Raw genomic sequence first — 22,003 nt, forward strand, 5'->3', positions numbered from 1 at the left:
CCATGTGGCATGGTTATACAGTAGGTTTGTAGCCGACGCTAATGGTTGCCTCGTCGTCCTCATGTCAGCATTGCTGGCTCTGGCGGAGTACTGTCTGAAACATGACATCACCTCTGTGTTTACCTTCTGTGGTGCTGTTGGGGCACTCCACTCATTTCCTCTAAGTTGAGCCTATAATGAGATTCAGACCTAATGCATATACCCACTCTCACATACCAATGTTAGTCCTAATGATGATGACACTTCACTGTCTTTCATCTTCTATGTTTGTCTGATGTGTCCTGACCTTGAATCAATCTCTCTCTCTCTCTCTCTCTCTCTCTCTCTCTCTCTCTCTCTCTCGCTCAGGATGAGAGTGTGGTCATGGGAGCAGTGTGGGGAGACCAGCTTGGTGCTGTTGGGGTTCCTGACCTTGGCCTTGTCTGTGGGTAACCTGTCTTCCAGGAGCCTGCAGGTAGGTTGTGCCGTTGGTGAAGAATAACTCTCATCTGAGTCTCGTCTTATCAGTTTTTGCGTTTTATTTTCTGTCAGGCCGGCAGACAGTGCAGGTGAACAATCTCAATCTGTGAGGTCAAGTCTACTGCATAAACAAGTTAGTGGGTCTAATAGGCTCTATGTTAGTGGGTCTAATAGGCTCTATGTTAGTCGGTCTAATAGGCTCTATGTTAGTCGGTCTAATAGGCTCTATGTTAGTGGGTCTAATAGGCTCTATGTTAGTCGGTCTAATAGGCTCTATGTTAGTGGGTCTAATAGGCTCTATGTTAGTCGGTCTAATAGGCTCTATGTTAGTGGGTCTAATAGGCTCTATGTTAGTCGGTCTAATAGGCTCTATGTTAGTGGGTCTAATAGGCTCTATGTTAGTCGGTCTAATAGGCTCTATGTTAGTCGGTCTAATAGGCTCTATGTTAGTGGGTCTAATAGGCTCTATGTTAGTCGGTCTAATAGGCTCTATGTTAGTGGGTCTAATAGGCTCTATGTTAGTCGGTCTAATAGGCTCTATGCACACAGAGAACAACTCTTCCTACTTCCGGGCCCCTTAATTCCCTATACTTCCTTCACAGGTGTTACCGAAGTGTCCTTGAGTGGGTTCCAAATGGCCCCATACGGGTGTGTAACTCTGAGAGTGTACAAATGGATTTTTGTAAACTCTCAGTCAGATTTATATGGGGGTTCTTCAAATTAAAAAGTTTGAGAACCACTGTACAGTAAATGGAACAGAGCCTTAATCGAGGGTATGCGCATGCATAAAGTGAATGGCAGATAGAGTGGCAAATCGAGTGACAAAGTGAGTGACAAAGTGAATTTAATTTAATGCAAACAAATAGGACTTTTCTGTTTGGATTGTATGGGCTGTCAAGTCCAAAAAGTAGTTTTTAGCCACTCAGGTCTGATGATGATGTCACGCGCATACCCTCTACTAGTATCATCGATCAGTCAGTCAGTCAGTCAGTCAGCCAGCTAGCCAACCAACCACTCAGTCAGTCAGTCAGTCAGTCAGTCAGTCAGTCAGTCAGTCAGTCCGTCCGTCCGTCCGTCCGTCCGTCCGTCCGTCCGTCCGTCCGTCCGTCCGTCAGCCTGCAGCCAGCCACTCAGTCAGTCACTCATACACCGTCTCTCAGTCTCTCTCAGTCTCTCCCCTGATACCCCTCGACTATCAGTCTCACTTGCTGTACTCTTTCCACCATTCTCTTCCTCTATACCTATATCTATCTGTCTTTATATCTCTCCCTCTCTATCTCTCCCTCGCTTACGCTCTCAGTCTGGTATTTCCAGATTCTCTCACACAGCTGCTCTGTCTCACACCTTCACAGGGAGCTCGCTGCACATACCAGTGGTCACTTTGATAAATCTGTGTCTGTGAATGAGACTATGTGATCTGGGAGAATTAGAGACAGGTTTTTTTAAACGCATTTGGAATACATACAAGCTGATCCATTGGTGACGTCCAAGCACCGGGTCCGTGGTCAGTGACAGTTATTTATTGTACATGTGTTCTCTGTGCTGTCTGTCCATGCTGTGAACGGCATCCCATGCTGCGCCTATTGTAGTGATAAAATGACCGCTGTGGCTTCAATGAGTTATTACTACTACTAATAGATAGTGTGTAGATAAATAGACCAAGGGCCGAGAGACTGGAGAATCATGCGAGACAAGACTGCAGTTCGATCCAAACTCAAGTACACATACTCACATGGAGCATGATCTGTGTGTGTGTGTGTGTGTGTGTGTGTGTGACTGTGTGCCTGCGTGCGTGCGTGCGTGCGTGCGTGCGTGCGTGTGCAGGAGGAGGGGGGTGTAGCATCCAACAGTCTGGAGGATGAGCTGGAGGTGACAACCTACTGGTGGGGTGAGTGGGCCAAATGGACCGCCTGCACGCGCACCTGTGGAGGAGGAGTCATGAACCAGGAGAGACACTGCCTCAAACAGAGGTCAGCCTCCCACGCACGCACGCACACACGCACGCACGCACACACGCACGCACGCACGCACGCACGCACGCACGCACGCACGCACGCACGCACGCACGCACGCACGCACTCACACACAGCATGTGTCTATATACTGTACATGGATATATATAAATTGTCCCTTAAAGTGCTGTTGAAGCGACAGATAAAGATGATCGACAGTATTGTTATTTTTGTATGTCTTTCATGTCCAAAGAAAGAAAGTAGCTGGCGGGAAAGACAACATGACCTGTACAGGCTCTCCAAAAAAATATCACCTTTGCAATACCAAGGTGAGCTCAGATCACTTTTACATACAAGCTATTAAATAATTTAACTTGATTCTGTCTGAGAGCAAAGACGCTATTATTAAAAAAAGGCGTAAAACATGACGTTGCCTCATATAATGTCAAATACAACATTGAAATTGGTGTTGTTCCTGTATTGCAGGAGTGTCCTACGTCTGGGAGGAGCTTCAGAGAGGAGCAGTGCTGGTCTTTCAACTCCCAGCTTTACAATGGCATGAACTTCCACTGGAAGCCCTTGTATCCGGGTAAAAGGCTCATAAAAAGCTTTTAATTAATGTCATCTTCTTCTTTTCCTTTCGACTTTTCCCTTCAGGGGTCGCCATGCACAGCGAATCATCTGCCTCCATCTCACCCTGTCCTCTGCCTCCTCTTCTCTCACACCTTCATGTCCTCTTTCACTACATCCATACATCTTCCCTTTGGTCTTCCTCTAGGCCTCCTGCCTGGCAGTTCCATGCTCAACATCCTTCTACCGATATACTCACTATGCCTCCTCTGTACGTGTCCAAACCATCTCAGTCTGGCCTCTCTGGCTTTATCTCCAAAACATCTGACATGCGCTGTCCCTCTGATGTACTCGTTCCTGAGCCTATCAATCCTTGTTACTCCCAGAGAGAACATTTTAGTCTCCTCTACCTCCAGCTCTGCTTCCTGTCTTTTCCTCAGTGCGACTGTCTCTAAACCATACAACATAGCCGGTCTCACCACCGTCTTGTATACACCTTCCCTTTCATTCTTGCTGATACTTTCCTATCACACATCACACCTGACACTTTTCTCCACCCATTCCAACTTGCTTGCACTTGTTTCTTCACCTCTTTTCCACACTCTCCATTGCTCTGAAATGTTGACCCATAAGTACTTAAAGTTCTCCACCTTCTTCACGTCTACTTCCTGTAACCTCACTGTTCCACTTGGGTTCCTCTCTTTCACACACTCTATACTTCTACTTTAGTTAGCCTCATGTTGCCAGATGATCAGAGATCTCCCCCTACAAATACATCTGGTGACAGCTACACCTACTGCTTTGATAACTAATCTCGATACTATCCCAATATGAAGGACCAGCCTAAAGCAAAAGCATTTAGACAAGAGATCGGTTTGTGAGTCTACCCAATAGCAGTAGTGGTTTGACCTTTGCCCATATCACCAGATGACTACGTGCACATCTCCAGTAACCCCTGCGACCTCCATTGCACCACGGCCGATGGACAGCGGCAGCTCATGGTGATGGCTCGTGATGGCACCTCCTGCAAGTATAGCAGCTACCGCGGTGTCTGTGTGGACGGTAAGTGTGAGGTGAGTCAAGTTGCTTCTTTTCTTTTGCTCTTTTTATTAATCTGTCTTTGCCATCCTTTTTTTGCCAAACCTGGAAAATCACACAGAGATCAGCATATTTTGAGAAAGATTCCTGACTCCTACTTGGGAAAGTATGGCATTCCAGAGATTCAAACCATGTAACATTGAACACAATTAACCCCTTAAGCTAAAAGAAATTCTCCGTCGTATGATGGTGTCACAGACCTACAAGCTGACCTACGCGTGGCATCATGACTCGTTGCCTTATAATGACACCAAAATAGGGATGCCTGGTTGAAAGTGGTTAAACATGACACAGCATTAACACAGAACTGTTATGTTGGCTTGCCACTCAGCCAATCGGATGTGACGGAGTGCTCTTCTCCTCCAACACTCTGGATAAGTGTGGCGTGTGCCAAGGGGATGGAAGCAGCTGTAGCAGAGTTACTGGAAACTTCCGCCGCGGTGCCACTACATTAGGTAAATGACTGGCTTCATAATATCTCCTCATTCAGTAGCACTGCTCTAGTTCAGGGGTTCTCAACCCGTGGGTCGCGACCCCTCAGGGGGTCGCCAAATTATTTTAGGGGGTCCCCAAATTATTTTCAAAAAAAATATATATATATATTTTGTTTTTTTATTTTTTTTTCACGATTTTTCAAAAATAGCAGACCTACAAGCTCGTAGCGCGCCACTCGGTGGCGCGCTATGAGCTTGTAGATCTGCTATTTTTAAATAGCTAAATTATAACAATGCTTAAAACACCAAAAGGGGTTCCCGCCCAAAATGGTTTAAGGTTATTGTAGCAGTCAATTTATATTGGGTGTCGGGAGGGGGCGGGGCGGGGGTCCCGAGACGTTGCCAAAGCATTTTCGGGGGTCCCCGGCCAAAAACGTTGAGAACCCCTGCTCTAGTTGCTTGAGGTCAAGCTCAAGGTCTGTCATTCATCCAACATTCAGTTTAGACATACTGTACGCCTGACTGAGTATAGCTGCAGATTATTGATAGGCTCTTTGAATGTATTTTTCTCATAGCCTGTATCTGCTTAAGCTTAATAAAAAAAAAGTTAAAAAAAGTGGTTACATTATCTGTGAAATATGCAGTACAATCACGTGGAAGCTTACCGTAACCACTTTTATACTTCATCGTGCAATGGTGTCGCATTGTAGATCTGCTATTTTGATGCCAGGTTGAATGTGATTAAGGCTTGGAGAAGCAGGTTTTTGTCCAGATGTTTTTTGTTGGAAGGTCTAGGTAGGGGAAAGTGAGTGAGCTACACTCTTTTAACAAGGCACTCGACCACTGGCACTGGTGGTTGAGTGCCGTTGCACGATGTGCTGGCTAGCTGCCAGGTGTAAATGAATATGTGTAAGAATGTGAATTGCTGAAAAAAGAGCACTCATTTTCAACAAAATATTAGCAAAAAAAAAAAAAAAAAAACGGTAACGGTGTTGTATTCTTTTTGTCATGTAGCCAGCAATAACTAAAGGTCAAGGCAGAAACCGGGAGGTCAGTAATCACTGGTAACGTAAAAAGGTAATGTTTTCCTGTTTCCTGTCACCAAGGTTACTCCTTTATCACCCAAATCCCTGAAGGATCTTGGGATATCCAAATCATTGAGAGGAAGAAGTCAGCTGACGTTCTAGGTGCGTACTTCCTCCTTTCCTGCTCATCATGGCATGCACGTACTGTACACACGAGCACATATTGTATGCAGCATGTGCATCCAGTAGTCTACTACTGTACCTAAAGGAAGGTAGACTACTCAAAAAGTTCTTTCCTGGTACATATTTATTCTTTTCTCACTTAAAGGTATATTCAGTGATTTGACTTAATTCAAATATCACTTATTTTTTCTTTTTTTCTGGATAAGCCTCCCTACTATAGAGTGTGCTGACCATATAAGGAGTTCCTCCCTGTCCCCAGTGAGCCCCTGGGGTCAAAAAACCCTAGTTTCAGTTTTGGTGGCGGGTGGCAAAACCTTCATCCAATCAGGATGAGTGGGGCCTTCCTCCAATCATGATCGAGTGGGGGCGGGCCTTGGTGCACATGCTGTTGGCCTGTTGCACTTCCCCCCACTGTAGAGCATGCATGTGCACATTTTGTTACCGGGGCGGACTGGGTGGTTTTCCAAATCACTGAATGCTCCTTTAAGATTATTAGGGTCGGTCTGGTCCATGCTTCATGGTGAGTCCACTGATCCTTTCATTGGCAGTGTTTATCAAACCTCATTATATAGCTAGCGCTTGTTTGGGCAATGTATAAAATTGTGGCCAACTTATGCACACGAGACTTCAACTGACATCCGAAGTTTTGATTAATTATGGACAGATTACTGAGTGGGGCGTGGGTGGCGTCTGGTAGTATAAAACACATTTGTCCTCTACAAACAAACTTTCTTTGTTTTGGGTAAACAGAAAAAAGGATCTTGTTCGGTTGTGAAGAATGTATAGTAGCCATCTTTAGAGGCATAGTCTAGTCAGCGTCAGTCAAATCTATAATTTGAAAACCTGTAAAGGGATTCTTGTAATATGCTATACGTCAGTACACTGTAATTAATTGACACAATACACTACCACTGACTATCTCTCTTACAAATTGCCCACACATATACTGGGTTTTTGTTTCTTGTTTTTACTTAAAGCAGTATATGAATTTTGTGTGGTTAAAAATAATCATAAAGAGTTGATTTGTAGAGATTAGATTGTCAAAACAAAACAATCTAATCTAACAAAACTCAGTGAAATCTACCTGGAATTGGAATTTGGAATTCTGAGTTAGGGCACGATCACACTGCACTTTTATTATACCTATGAGGGTCGGATTCTGCCAAATCATTTCAATGGGAATGGAGCGGTTTGCTGCCATTTGCATATTTCTGCAAAAAAATAAAATAAAAGAAATGCATTGGCAAAATCCATCCTAGAATAAAATAAAAGTGCAGTGTGACCGTGCCCTTAGGACACAAAAACATGTCAGTACAGTACAGTGCCATTCTGTACCCACTAGTGTAGGCCTACTGAGCCTACTCTAAGTATGGATAACTCTCAGGATCATTTGGTTTTACGCTTCAATATTGGATTTGGCTTTCATGTCCCAAATGCAATGACCACATTCCTGGCAGCACCATTTAAAAGTGTGCCATTTTTTGTTTAGTTGTGCAATACCTGGAGAGAGAGAAACGGATATAGAGAGAGTAAAAGAGAGACACACACACACGCATGCACTTGCACACTCGTGCACACGCACAAACACACACACACACACACACACACACACACACACACACACACACACACACACACACACACACACACACACACACACACACACACACACACTTACAGAGTTCACCCCTGGAGATGACTTTGTGAAAAAGTATTGAGTTTGGCCTGTGCAAACTTTAATACATTTATATGCCTATAGATGTGCTGTTTTCAGCCTGTGTTTCCCCGTTTGGTTTAATATACTTAACTCCTCCCTAGCTGTGACCGATCAGGCGGGTAACTTCTTCTTCAACGGGGCCTACAAGGTCGACACCCCCCAGAACTTTCACGCTGCCGGCACTGTATTCAAGTACCGACGGCCCATGGATGTGTACGAGACTGGAATTGAATACATCGTAGCCAAAGGCCCAATTGACCAGGCCATCAATATACTGGTATATAAATATATTATTTCTATATATATATCTATATTTATTTTAATTGTACATATTTTATAGGGATGATGCAGTTTAACATATAGTTCCAATACAGAATATGAAACTGATGTGGTACACAGAGAGTTTGTACAGTAGGTGTTACATGTTTGATTCAAATATACAGCTTTCATTATAAAAGCTACAATATATACTAAAGCCTAATTTATACTTCTGTAGAAAAGTGCCTTGTTTTCCCTTTGAGCTTTCCGAAGTATTATAGAGGGTTTAAGTGGTGAGAATTCCTAGAGTAAAACATGGCATGTTTGTTTGCCTATTGGCAAAATAACTTGAGAAGGGATGGCCGCATTTACATTAACCCTTATGAGAATGAGTAGTAGGCGGCCCCGAAGAGATGATTCACTTTTGAGTTGAAAATGTCAAAGGTCAAATCACAATCATGGTCAAAATCCAGAGCAGATTTTCATGAAAGTTGGTGGGAGTGATCAGTAGGCTGCCATGAAAAGAAGATTTTCCACCCTTTTTTTCTACTACAGTATCTGCATAGTTCTTTTGACCCTAGTTGTCTTCATACTTTGGCTTGTATAGACCTAATTATAATGATTTTGAATTTTAACCTTATTTTACCATTGCACTAATCGAACTTTGCAAGTGCTGACGCACTTTCAATGTAAATGCAATGTTAATGTGGTGTACAGAGTACAGACCTTGTACTCTGACAGTAGCCATATATTGAACACAGCACTGGGCATGAGCCAGCTCTGATAGATTTCTTTACAGGAGAAAGGAATGAGACAATATGACTCTCTTGCTTGTTTCTACTCATACAAGGCTTTCATCATCTTACGAGTCTCCAAGACTCGATACTGTGCTCAAATACTTATCGTGAACTTTGTTGCACATCGAAACAATACAAAAATAAATACAGCAGCAATATGGTATGTGAAAGACAATACAACAATAATTTGAATTCTGATCCTCTCTCATCAAAGCTGCATGAAGCTGCTGGAGCACACAGTCCCAAGACCAGTGCCAAATCTGGACTTCTATGGTCATACTTTTATAGTCAGACAGTCTGTTTAAACTCACATTGTCACAGCCTCAGCCACTGCTCTATAAGTTTATTCGGGATGCACACGCAGATTAGACACACCAACGGACCGACATGTGGAAACAACGGTCTGACATGCGGTGGAACATGCGCTGCTCCGTGCTTAGGTTAGGGTTAGGTTAGGGTTTGAGGTATAGGTTGTCGGTCTAATGACAGTCGGACCAATAGTATATCTAAACTAAAGCCTGTACCCGTTTATTCACTGTATGTATTCACACATTTACTGAAATGGAAAAAGCTTGACCATTATCTCCATCAATTATCCATGTATTATACTCAGTCAAATGAAAAACTATAAGCCTACACCTACCCCCCCCCCCCCAGGTTTGGAACCAGAATGGCCGGATCCCTTACATCACCTATGAGTACACGGTCCTCCGTGAGTCCCTACCGCCTGTCCCTCCTCCGCCTGTTTACACCGGCTCTGACAGCTCAGGTGGAGGACTCTCTGTTGAAGTGGGTGGTCTGCTGGCTGCTAACAGCAGCGTTTATGACAAGGGGCCTCCTGTGAGCCAACAGAACCAGGTGCTGATGGAACCAGGGGCCCCGGGTGGGGCCGAGGGCCAGAAGGGCCAAGAGACCAATGAGGTGTACGAGGAAACAGCGCCTATAGACTGTGACCAGGATACATCGGCATCACAGCAGTATACAGGTAGGCGCCCCTGTTTATAACACCCTTAGAGTATAATTATATGAATAGAAACGGCACCCGGAGGAAACCCTGAGGCGCAATGGACATAGTGGCCGAATTTGGTATTGCAGCGTGGGCCAAACACATGAACGCGCTGGTCCGTTGACTATCATTGCACACGTTCATGATGACCCGTGAACGCGGTTTCAGTGCAATGGCAGCACGTTCATGTGTTTGGCCCAATCAATCCCAGAATGCACTCTGTTCCTACAAGGAAGGAGGAGTGAAATCGCCTCATGCGCTTTTGAGCAACTTAATGTAAGTGGAGGGAGGAGAACTCGGGTGACGTCTCTATTCATATATACTCTAAGATAACACCCAGGTTTTTGTGTATGTAAATGAAACTGTAATACTTGTAGATGGGAGAATATATATTACATGCAATACGTGATATCATCCCAGTAGGGGGCATGGTAGTCTCGACTCTTGACGCACGCAAGACCATCCTAAAAGAATAGCCTACATTTTTTCATTCCTTATTGAACTCTCCCAGGATAACCACTTAAGCCCCTAGCTTACACAGCTATGAGGAATAGAGAAAATAGCCTATCTACAAGAGCATGATTGTTTTGAGCATATAGGAATTTCACATTAACCTAAAAATAAGCAGATCTATAAGCTCACAACACATTGGCTATTTTTGATATTCGTCATACGGCGAATTATATAGTGTTTAAGTGGTTAACTGGAGCCTCTCGGTGTGTCGGCCCTTTGGATGTGTATATTATTCATAAGAAAGATACGTAAAGGCGAGCCAGAGAAGATAAAACATTGAGTGGTTCATGGCGTATTCTCCTCCTTAAAAATGGCTGCATGACATACATGAGTGGTAATGGTCTTTATCCATGCTCTTAGCTGGCTGTGTATGACTGTTGTGTTGAGGGCAGGCCATTATACCATCAATGTGGGTGCTGGGTGAGATGAAGGGAGGCCCCACTGGCCCCACAGTGGTTGAAATGCTCCCCGTTATGCTCCGGTCTAGGAGAAACTTATGGCGCAAGAAAAAAGTGGAATTCACCTCTTTCCAGCTCCCAAGAACCACCAGCAACAAGGCTGTTAAGCCTTTTGATGTGTTTTATTAAAAAGTCAGTGACTTCAGACTGGGCCTACAGTCAAAACAATAAACAAAAGGAACTACACATAAACCTAAAAAGAAACCACAATCCGCCTGGGTGACAGCAGAATGCTGAGCAAGCGCTGGCGCTTTGTGGGGGGTCAGATCAACTTATGGAATTAATTCTGTACTGGCCATATATGGAGTGTGTCTTGAGTGTACAGGTCAGATCAACATATGGAATGTCAGAACAGGTCAGCTCCAGGTCCAGGTTAGCTCCATATACAGGCTCTAAGGGTGGCAGCAGGGGCAGTGTCTTGAGTGTACAGGGTTTGATGAGGGGCCAGGTAGGACCGGGCCTTAATTGTTGGGCCTGTTGAGAACTCTAGTTTTTTTCGCCGGCTGCTGGGCCCGGCTGCACTAATAACTTTGGGGCAGGCCCGTCTAGAGTTTAAATGGACAGATATCAGTCAAAAGGGAGACATGGATGGGGAAGATCAACATATGGAATGTCAGAACAGGTTCTGACATATATCCATATATGGAGATCTAAGGGTTTGAGGCTTGAGGTCAGATGTAGAGTTGCTGGCCAATATTGATGACATTAGGGATCTCCATATATGGGCTTAATTGCGACGGAAGGTCGCATTTACTATGATCTGACCTGGGCACCATATACTGTATGGAGATTTTGAGTGATACACTGATGGACGGACAAAAATTTACGATTTCATAGTAAATGCGACTTGCGGTCGCAATCAAACACACAAATAAGGCCAACGAAAAGACTACCCACCCACACCAACCCACCCAATCCTAAAGATAAAACACTCACTGTATGCAGTGGAGTCAAAAGTACAAATAGCCAAATAAAGTACATACAGTATACTTTACTGGTTGTGTTGTCCTCCATCAGAGGGAAACAGCAGTCATACAGGCAGCCCCTCCCTCCCTGCTCCTGCCACTGGACCTCTGGAGGCTGGACCAGACTCCAACCCAAACCTCATCTGGAGGGTCCTGTTGGGCGACCGGATTGGACCGGATGAACTGCTCATCAACATCTCCACCAATCAGCTTCTGACCGAGGGGGAGGGGCTGTTCTCCTCCGAGGTTGGACCGGTAGATTTGGACATGAGCGGGCCGTTCCCTCTCAACCGGACCCTTGAGTTCACTTTGGGCCGCAAACGAAACGACAGCGGGGATGTTTTCTACAACAACAGAACCGTGGTGCCAGGCTCAAGGAATGCGAGCCGCACCAACAGAACCAGGTAATTATTCAGTTCAGAGTCAAAAGTTACCATGTTTTGAATAACTTATTTGATCCTACATTTCTTCATGATGATAATATGCAGCAAACACAAGAACCACCCCACCGAGCGGTCGGCGTGAGGTCGGCTGATGGATAAATTTGAATTGTTGTAGATCTGTCATTTTGTGGATGGAAGTTTACATGTTTCCAATGACTTAAATCTCATGCCCTGCATAATTATGCCCCATGTCCTGTATTTTTCATATCTCATGCCCTGTATCCCACTAAGTTACATCTCATTTCTGCCCCAGTGTAAAACAGATAGTATTAAATCTCACTCTCCCCCAGTCAGCGAGTAAGATAAAGAATTGTTGTTTCCCGAGTGTCTGCCTTTCTGTGGAAAACACCCTGTTATTCGGCCTTGGTGCTTTGCCAGAGCAGACAAGTTGTCTCCTAGTTACGTTAGCTGGTGGGCTTTAACTTAAATTATGAACTACATTTAGATGATTAACTACATATCCCATACATTATGCTTCCTGGTTTGGACAGGAAGTGACAGTGAATCATCCTTTGGTTGTTTGACACGTTGCTCTGTGTAGCGTATTCTATCTGATTACAATATCTATATATACCGTGTCCATTTTGTGGCACGGGGGAGAGACATTTTGTAATTTGGCTGTATGTGGGATCTGTTCTGTGCTCTCTCCGAACTGAAAATGAATCGACAAAACCATATGCTCTGACTGGACTCACTTCTTTCTGGTGGACTCATTTATTCTATTGGGTATTTAAAGGTATTTTTCTAAAGAGTATTTCCTGCTTAAGGTAACATTTGGATATTGATCTTTCTCTTAAAAGTATTCCTGTTAAAGCTAATTCTCAACTTTATCATCTAAAAGGTTTAATAACCATTTTTGCCAATTGTTAGAGGCTCTCTGCCTAGATTTGTGGTGCAGAGTATTTATTTGTACTCTGATTACTTTAGAAAAGTATTTTTACAGTTTTATAGTTTCAGCTCTGTTGCAGCTCAGTAATACAGTAATACAGTCCTTTTTATCATTAGTAAATCATTAATTGTCCCTTCTGCATTTTATATGCAACAATTGGTCTTCGATCCTTCCCTTATCTTAAATTCGGCGGTCTGGTGGATAAAAACGAGGGCGAGCGCGTTTTATAACGAGCATTCCGGATACCACCCAGTCAGCCAAAGGATGCTTATAATAAGCAGACATGGCAACACTGGCTGAATAGGAAGTGTGGAGAATCCTCAGTACATTCCCGCTGAAACAGGTGAATAACTCTATGACAGTCACAGAGGGACAAACAGGTGAATAGCTCTATGACAGTCACAGAGGGACACACAGGTGAATAACTCTATGACAGTCACAGAGGGACAAACAGGTGAATAACTCTATGACAGTCACAGAGGGACAAACAGGTGAATAACTCTATGACAGTCACAGAGGGACAAACAGGTGAATAACTCTGACAGTCACAGAGGGACAAACAGGTGAATAACTCTATGACAGTCACAGAGGGACAAACTAGACAGTGTCAGTGCGGCTATATGGAAAGCCAAATAGGAAAGGCATGCAGTGATTGCATCCACACTATGTTATGTTATGTAATGACGATACTGTTTTGATACGATCAAAATCGGTTAATATTATATTAAAAAAAAAAGAAATGGGTGGATACGCCCCTGGAGCTCATGCCCCACTCGCTCAGTGGTGAGGATCTGCCCTCAGTGGTGAGGATCTGCCCTCAGTGGTGAGGATCTGCCCTTAGACTCCTATAGGGGACTCTGGTCAACTGAAGATTGATTGATTGATTGATTGATTGATTGATTGATTGATTGATTGATTGATTGATTGATTGATTGATTGATTGATTGATTGATTGATTGATTCTTATTAGGATTCAGACGTCCTCCCATTACATGAGGCAATAAAGAATAATGCTTAGTTATTAGGTAGTTCATAGTGGTTTGTGTAAAACAAACACACAAAGTATAATACAAATTAAATCCCTCTAATATCATTATAAAACTAATTTGCGTAAGAATATAATTAAATATATAGAGTTGAAGTGGTTCCTTAATAGGCAGCCTCTAGGCCTATAGGCTCACTACCTCTTGATGGACTCTTTTGTTGGTCTACAAGAGACATCCTTCATGAAAAAGGCACAAGGCAAGGCAGGTGGAAAGACAAGCAGGAAGGTTCTTTTTAGGCAGCACAAGCAAGCCTCCAGGCAGCTGGACAGACAGGCAGCAGGGCAGGCAGCCAGTAAATCAGACAACAACACAAAAAAAAAAAGGTATGGCAGCCATGGACAGACAGGCAGGTCCACCTGGCTAGGATTGCATTCTATCATATTTATAATTCATGGTGGCTTCCCTCTACTGTGTCCAACTCCAAACACGGCTTCAGCAGCTCTCCTGCCAGCACCTATAAAACACATCACGACACACCCTGTTCCCTGGTCCAGGAGAGAGAGGGGGGGGGGGAGACATACAGGGAGGTGGAGAGTGGAGAGATAGATAGAAGGAGAAGAATGAGATACAAAGAGCAAGCCAGAGGGAGAGGAAAAAAACCGGTGGATTGGAAAGAGAGGGAGAAAAAAAGTTGGAGAAAAAGAGAAGTGGAGAAAAGACAACAGAAGGAGATAGAGGTGCAGTGGGAGAGAAGGAGGGATATGTCCACACTTAAAAGCAAATAATTTAAGGTATTTACAGAAAAGGCCATCATAAATAAGGAATACGACAAGAAGGGGGAAAAAGCTGCTGTCAGAGTCAGACTGTAGTCACCTCTGGGGATAAATGTGAGGGAATTAGTCACAGTTATTCAGAGAGACGTCGGCAAGGTTTAATGCCTGATTTATACTTGGGTGTGCACAATGTCGCACACCGAGAATAGTATAAATCAGGCTTAAGTCAAAGTTCCTGTGATTTTCTAATAAATGTCTGGACTGGCCATGGCTCTGGCCGCCATTATGACAACCAGCGACTTTTATGCGATCTGATGAAAAAGTGCCTGTGTGCCTATTCTGATATCCAGGCTGAATGTCTTACATAGGCCTGCAGTACCGGTATGTCTCACGTGTGTGTGTGTGTGTGTGTGTGTGTGTGTGTGTGTGTGTGTGTGTGTGTGTGTGCGTGCGTGCGTGCGTGCGTGCGTGCGTGCGTGCGTGCGTGCGTGCGTGCGTGCGTGCGTGCGTGCGTGCGTGGGTGCGTGGGTGCGTGCGTGCGTGCGTGACCGTGCAACATGCGTGTGTGACAGGGGAAACCAGAGGCTGCTTCAAAAGAACCTGAAGATGAGTGCTGCTGACATGTACCGCTGGAAACTCTCTTCTCAGGAACCCTGCAGCGTCACCTGTTCAATAGGTGGAGACACACGTGAATCATATACACACGCACGCACGCACGCACACACACACACACACACACACACACACATACACACACACACACACACACACACACACACACACACACACACACACACACACTTAGCTTAGCTGATCTACAATCTGAACTTGTAGATAACAGTCGGAATAAGGGATTTAAGTGTTTTTTCAGTATGCTTCTGTAAGATCTAAAGCCCTTTTCCTCTGTCTCCTTGTGTGTTTGTGTCTATAAGGAGTGTCTAAGTCGTTTGCCATGTGTGTGCGTTATGACGGTGTGGAGGTTGATGACATATACTGTGATGCTCTGACCAGGCCTGAGCCAGTCCACGACTTCTGCATCGGCAGAGAATGTCCGCCCAGGTAGGTGGACATACTGTGCACTATACAGCAGTGGTTCTCAAACCTCTTCATGTCGTCAAAATGACGTTGTTACAGTTATTTAAATTTTCATGTCACATAGGCGATATACCTTTCAAAAATGTTCAACAATGTTAAAGATTTTGAGATCTGCAAGCTCATAACATGTCTCAGTGCGACATTGGGTTTGTAAATTGGTAGAAGTATAGGCTAAGTATTGGATAAGTTGTTAATGACGAATATCAGAAGTTAGGTTATTAATGAGTCCCTTGATGTTTTGAATGTTTGGCAAGTGCCAGCATGGACCACAAACCAAAGCAAACAAATTGAGATGACACATTCCCTCGGAAATGACTGTAATTTATAACAGGCCTTGTAGAGGTATATTTTGTATTAAAATATACTGTAGGTTTGGGTGATTTATAGAGGAATGTGCTCATTTACCTACAGCATGTTAGTGTGATCACTTGAATTCAAACCAAGGTCTCCCGCAACTACCATACATATCTGCCACTCAACCAAAGATGAATCCCCCTTGGCCTCCATTGCCAGTGTATAGTGTAGATAAACCAGATAGACTCCACCTCATGTCAAAAGGTCTTTGGACTTTTTCTGTGCATCATCAAAAGTGTCCCTTTTGGGTCAATAAAACCTCAAGCTTTGAGCATGCCATGTGAAAACAGCCTTTTCACTTAATTTCCTGTCTTCCATCCAGATGGGAGGCGAGCAGCTGGAGTGAGTGTTCCAGGACCTGTGGAGAGGGCTTCCAGTTCCGGCTGGTGCGCTGTTGGAAGATGCTGTCCCCTGGCCTGGACAGCTCTGTCTACAGTGACCTCTGCACCATGGCCGAGCTGGAGAGACCTCCGGAGAGACGGCCCTGCAAGAGCCCTACCTGTGGACCCCAGTGGGAGGTGGCCGAGTGGGCTGAGGTAGGGGAGAGGGGAAAGAGAGAGAGAGAGAGAGACAGAGAGAGAGACAGAGAGAGAGAGACAGAGAGAGAAAAAGAAAAATAACGTTTCAGAAGGCTATGAAGTGTCACCGGCAGGGATAGCTACCTTAAAAATGTGTTGTTATGGCCTTCGTTCAATAAAGTACTTCATGATCAGGTTTGTTAGAATCATCTTACATCAGAAAATGTTTAATGGTCATATTGTGAATGACTCTGCCCTCTTGCTTCTCCTCTGTACAGTGTCCAGCCAAGTGCGGCCGCAAATCCCAGGTGATGCGTGAGGTCAGGTGTTCAGATGAGACCAGATCATGTGATCTAGTGACTAAACCTCCTCACACCAAGAACTGTACTGGCCCTCCCTGTGAACGCCATTGGACTTTATCAGAGTGGGGGCCTGTGAGTGTATTATCTTACAATACATATACTTTATAAACACACCCCAGACTAATTATAATTGTGAAATATCAAACACAAATACATTGCACGACAAATGATCCTCAACATAAAATATATTGCACATAGCCAGCCCATAGTAGGGGATCAGTGAAATGTAGTCCAAATGTAATGTTGAGTGTTTCATTATAGTTCAGAAGTCTGGTGGCTTGGGGAAAGAAACCTTTACAAAATTCCTCTGTTTGGAACCGGATGTTTATTCATCACCATTGGACCTTTTCGTCCGTTTTGACCTCTGCCAGTGCTCAGGGTCGTGTGGCCATGGAAAGATGGTGCGTCATGTCTACTGTAAGACCCCAGAGGGACGCGTGGTTCCTGAGTCACAGTGCTCTGCAGAGAACAAACCCCTGGCCATCCACCCCTGTGGGGAGAGAGACTGCAGTCCACACTGGATAAGTCAGGACTGGGAAAGGGTAAGGTCACTGGATGCTATCCTTTAATTAAATCATAGTGAGCACTGGGCAGTCAAGCATCTTTAGTGTTTCCTTAGTGGGACGGATAACAGGGAAACTACAGTTGGAGGCCATCGATATTGTCCTTTTCTTTTTGCTGAGGTTCGCGTGATCTGCGCAAAAGGACAGTTAACCCATTTTGGGCGGGAACCCCTTTTGGTGTTTTAAACATTATGTTATAATTTAGCTATTGAAAAATAGCAGATCTACAAGCTCATAGCGCGCCACCGAGTGGCGCGCTACGAGCTTGTAGGTCTGCTATTTTTGAAAAATCGTGAAAATATTTATTTCAGAAAACTGGAGGATTTAGAAGGATTTTTTTTAAATTTTGAGGTCAGGCCTAAATGGGCCAAATGATAAGGGACAATATCAGTGGCACCCAACTCTATGATGGAGACAGCATGAAGGAGGCTGCCAGCCTGGGATAGAAGTGCATGGAATGTATTAACCACTAGACTGGCATGCAACAGTTAAACTGAAGGAGAAAACAAAAAGAATGGCTGGATAAATAAATAAACAGAATAATGGCTGACTTAAATTCAGTAAAATATAAGTTTGATAAATACACTGACCTTATTTGTCTGTCTCCAGTGTAACACAACATGTGGACGCGGTGTCAAGCGGAGGCTCGTGCTCTGTGCCGGCATCACCGCTGGAAAATTCCAGACCTTTGATGATGAGGCCTGTGGTGGAGGCGAGAAACCTGAAGAGGAGAACACCTGCTTTGAGAGGCCGTGCTTCAAGTGGTACACTACACCCTGGTCAGAGGTGAGCATAGTAGTGTCAAAGACCACACCCTTGTCTCAATGACAGTGACACAATGGTTCTGTGGAGCTCATCTACTATAGGACGGGAAGGACTAACATGGTAGAGTTTCGTATCCCTCTGTACAGTAGCTCAGTGGCTCCAACGTGGCATTGACTGGCCAGGGTTTTGGGTTCCCTTCCCTGCATAGACCAATAGATAGAGCATAAGTTAGAAGCTTCATTCCCAATACTGAAAATGCCACCCGTACTAAAAATGCCACCAGTAATGTACAATGTTTTTGATGAGCTAGCCTCACAATGGTAATGGCATCTTTGCTTTATGGTAGCATTTGCAAATATATCTGTCCAAACTAACCAAATTATTTCAGAGACATTTGCCTTTCCTATTGCAGGAATCTAAAGAATGAGACGAGGATTTGGTTTTAACTGCCTACTGTCACAATATCAGCAGACAAAGTTATATCAAAATGACATGGGTCATAAATTGAGATAATAAAATTTGCACATTTAGTGTATTTAGTACCGTTGCAGCTAACCACTCTAAGCTGAGCTGTACCCTACTGTGCTGGCTTAGTACCACATCCTGATTGCTGGAACTGGGCTTGGAAAGAGAAAAGGAACATCTTCGATTTGCCAGTGGCCTGAATTGGCCTACAGTGTAATGTGAACCTCTATATATGTGTCTTGAGCCTAAGCACTCAATGACAACAGTGTATACCAGTACGCAATATTAGACTAATTTGCACTCTCTAGGACAAACCAAATTGTTGGAAAATGAGGGTCCTCTTTAACACATTTGTTGCTATTGACAGGTGTACTCGTCCTATAAGTCAATTACGCGAGGTGGTCATCTTAAGCCGTTTGATATCGCTATAAGAAAGCTTCGCTGTGTTTAATTTTTGGAATCGCTCCGGTGCCTAGACACGGCTGCTAGGAGGGCCCCGCCCGCACTGTTTCTGTTTTTCCATAGCCATTAGCTTCTGTATTAGCCGATGCCTTTGCGTGCTCTTTTCTCGAAAACAACGCGCTGTCCGTAGTTTTGAACAGATCGGCGATGTTCAGAGGAGATTATCCGGTGATTGCGATTGGAACATTGGGGTTTTCTGGAGCAAGAATGGACGTTGTCTTAGCTCGCTAGCATTGGCGCTATTACTGTTCCAAGATGGCAACAAACAGGATGGCTTCATAGCAGAAAAATGCCCTTGATCACCCAAGCGCTACCTATTTTGTCCACCAGGTGGCACTCAAAGTAAGGAGTCTGCATGGGTGAATGGGATTTGGTTGGCCCAAAGAGGGATGCTGGGGAAGAGGGGTGGAGTGTATTGTATTATTTTGAGGAAGTGATGTGAACTTGAAAGAAACGTGTTTGATGTTGCTGAAGAAGTTCTAATAAACTAACGGTGCCTGAGAAAAGAGACGGGAAAATAAAGTTAACTTCGGACGTGGAATTGAACTTGATTCAGTTCCTGTGTCTTTGATAAATCCATGGACGAATACAGGAAAAGTGACAACATACACGTCCATTCACTGGTGCAGGTGCAGATCGAACAGAACGCTAGTCCCTCACACTGCTATAATGCTCCCAGAGGTGTTAGTTATCAACAAAATAAACTGTTTCCATCCACACAGGATGGAACTCTTCTTCAGGGTGACCCATGATGATCATGTTTCATGCAAGCCTATTCATTATATTCAATATAATTACAGTACCTCATAGACCAGTTGCTCTGCAGCCAGTATTGACTGTTGAATGTTGTTGTCGATTTGCAGTGCACCAATGCCATAAAGACAAATGTATGTTAATTTATTATGCTTAGCAACATAATTAATGGTCATTCTGATTATGATTCAAAAATAAAAACCTGTCATTCAGTCAGTCAGTCAGTCATTCATCCATTCATTATGCTGCCTTTTCCACAGTGCACTAAGACATGTGGTGTTGGTGTGAGGATGAGAGATGTGAAGTGTTACCAGAACAGGGAGCTTGTCCGTGGCTGTGACCCCCTCACTAAGCCTGTAGCCAAACAGACCTGTGCTCTACAGCCCTGCCCCACTGAGCCACCAGGTAAGAACAACCAGTATAAATTAATTTAGAAATTACTGTCAGACTGGGAACTGTGTTTGTGGGTCACTTTGAAGTATGGAGACATTATTTCTTCCTTGGCCTAGTGGGAATGTGCGTGCAAACAAAGTTTCATGGCAATCAGACGATGCGTTGATGATTTGAGGCATTTTGTTCAAAACTGGCCACTCCTGCAAAATTTGGAAGCCAATCTTAGACACTCAGATGAAAAATCTGCTCTGGCCTCCAGCCATGCCTCTGTATGACAAAATAAGTTACTACTTCATAGTAGAATTGTAGGACCATTGACCATATTCACACTGACACTCCAGAGAGAGCACAACGTATAAAGAGCAAGACTACTTGACTTTGTCTGACTTTGCTTAATTGTCCTTTCCCAGATGAGAGCTGCCAGGACCGCCCCACCACTAACTGTTCCTTGGCGCTGAAGGTTAACCTGTGCAGCCATTGGTACTACAGTAAGGCCTGCTGCCATTCCTGCCGGGTGATACGAGCCTCCTCATCCTAGTCTTAGGAGAGATTACACCTCGCTTCCCTCAAGCCTCATTCATTCTCTCTAGTATGACGGCGTCACTTGAGCAGTTATTTTTGGGAAGTGACGCCCACGTGCTGGATTATGCTGTATCGATTACGCTTAACCCAACCAATCACTTTAAAGGAGAGCATGTCAGTTTGCAAATTGAAAAACTAAATGTAGGAAAGTTGTAATTGAATTCATCTCCTTACGGTTTGTCAATTCATTATTATAGCAATCAGTTTTGCTACTGTATGAGCTTGCCTCAATTCATTATTTTGGAGGCAAAAAAGGTTCCTTCAAAATACATTCAGCCTTTAACGGAGCCAGTGAATGACAAAATCCTCAGCAAATAAATACAAATGTAGAAAACAAACCATAGAATTATTGAACCACTCCATAGTCTGAATTGCTCATCTGTGAAAGAGGGAGAATAATAAAAAGCATAATCACCTCTATGAGAACAGTTTCAGCTTGCCTCCTAATCAGTGGTGTTTTGTTTCATGTACACCCCTGTTGAATATTGTCATTTTCAAGAGATCCTTAGATACCAACCCCTAATCCATTCTAACTGTCACACACCCACAAAGCTTGATCTCTGACCTCCGACAAGTCCTATTCTCTATGAACCATCTTCCTTCCTCCTCATTGTCATCATCGCAAAGTGTCTTTGACCTCAAGCACCCCCCCCCCCCCCCCCCCCCCCCCATCTCCCTGTCCATCGTCCACCGGGCCTAATGTTACCAAGACCCAGATTCTCCACAGAGGTCCAGTGTATAGTACAATGTTTGTGATGATCGCCTAGGGGTGGGGCTACAGAAAACAATAGGAGATGAAGATGTGTCTATGAAATAATGTCACTTGCTACTAGGACAGAACAAGAATCACCTTATTCACCAAGTAGCAAGTACAATAAATGCACAGGAATGTGTCTTGGTGAAATTGGTGTAGAGATGTCATGATGACAAGCATAATAAGCAGTGTTCACTGCTGTTATTAAATTATTTTCCAGCTGACCATACTGCATGTCTAGAATATTTAAATACAGATATTGTTTATGAATATTATTTAAGTCTATTTCAAATTAGTGTCTGGCACAGAAAATCATGGCTCATCATTAAGCTGACGATTCCAATCTTGGATTGTAAAGCCTGCCTTTTGGGGTGTGCCCATTGGCATCTATGTAAAGCTTGGCCAGCTGCT

At 44.0% G+C, this 22,003-nt stretch overlaps 1 protein-coding gene across 1 annotated transcript in view; it reads left to right on the plus strand.

Annotated features, from left to right (window-relative positions):
- Positions 1–20,794, plus strand: part of LOC306934407 (ADAMTS-like protein 2) — a gene marked incomplete at its 3' end in the record, with an annotated part of 24,281 nt that extends 3,487 nt beyond the window's left edge. The window contains exons 2-19 of the mRNA XM_079516976.1: positions 349–454; positions 2,284–2,429; positions 2,665–2,740; positions 2,898–3,000; positions 3,909–4,054; positions 4,411–4,534; positions 5,620–5,700; positions 7,540–7,715; positions 9,151–9,478; positions 11,488–11,839; positions 15,099–15,202; positions 15,459–15,585; positions 16,298–16,511; positions 16,772–16,927; positions 17,227–17,397; positions 18,028–18,204; positions 20,124–20,268; positions 20,667–20,794. Coding sequence (XP_079373102.1) covers positions 350–454; positions 2,284–2,429; positions 2,665–2,740; positions 2,898–3,000; positions 3,909–4,054; positions 4,411–4,534; positions 5,620–5,700; positions 7,540–7,715; positions 9,151–9,478; positions 11,488–11,839; positions 15,099–15,202; positions 15,459–15,585; positions 16,298–16,511; positions 16,772–16,927; positions 17,227–17,397; positions 18,028–18,204; positions 20,124–20,268; positions 20,667–20,794 — 2,859 coding nt within the window. The 5' untranslated portion in view covers position 349. The remainder of the gene's footprint in view (positions 1–348; positions 455–2,283; positions 2,430–2,664; positions 2,741–2,897; positions 3,001–3,908; positions 4,055–4,410; positions 4,535–5,619; positions 5,701–7,539; positions 7,716–9,150; positions 9,479–11,487; positions 11,840–15,098; positions 15,203–15,458; positions 15,586–16,297; positions 16,512–16,771; positions 16,928–17,226; positions 17,398–18,027; positions 18,205–20,123; positions 20,269–20,666) is intronic.
- Positions 20,795–22,003: the final 1,209 nt, after the last annotated feature.

This window comes from Electrona antarctica (assembly GCF_951216825.1).
Source record: "Electrona antarctica genome assembly, chromosome: 12".
NCBI lineage: Eukaryota > Metazoa > Chordata > Actinopteri > Myctophiformes > Myctophidae > Electrona > Electrona antarctica.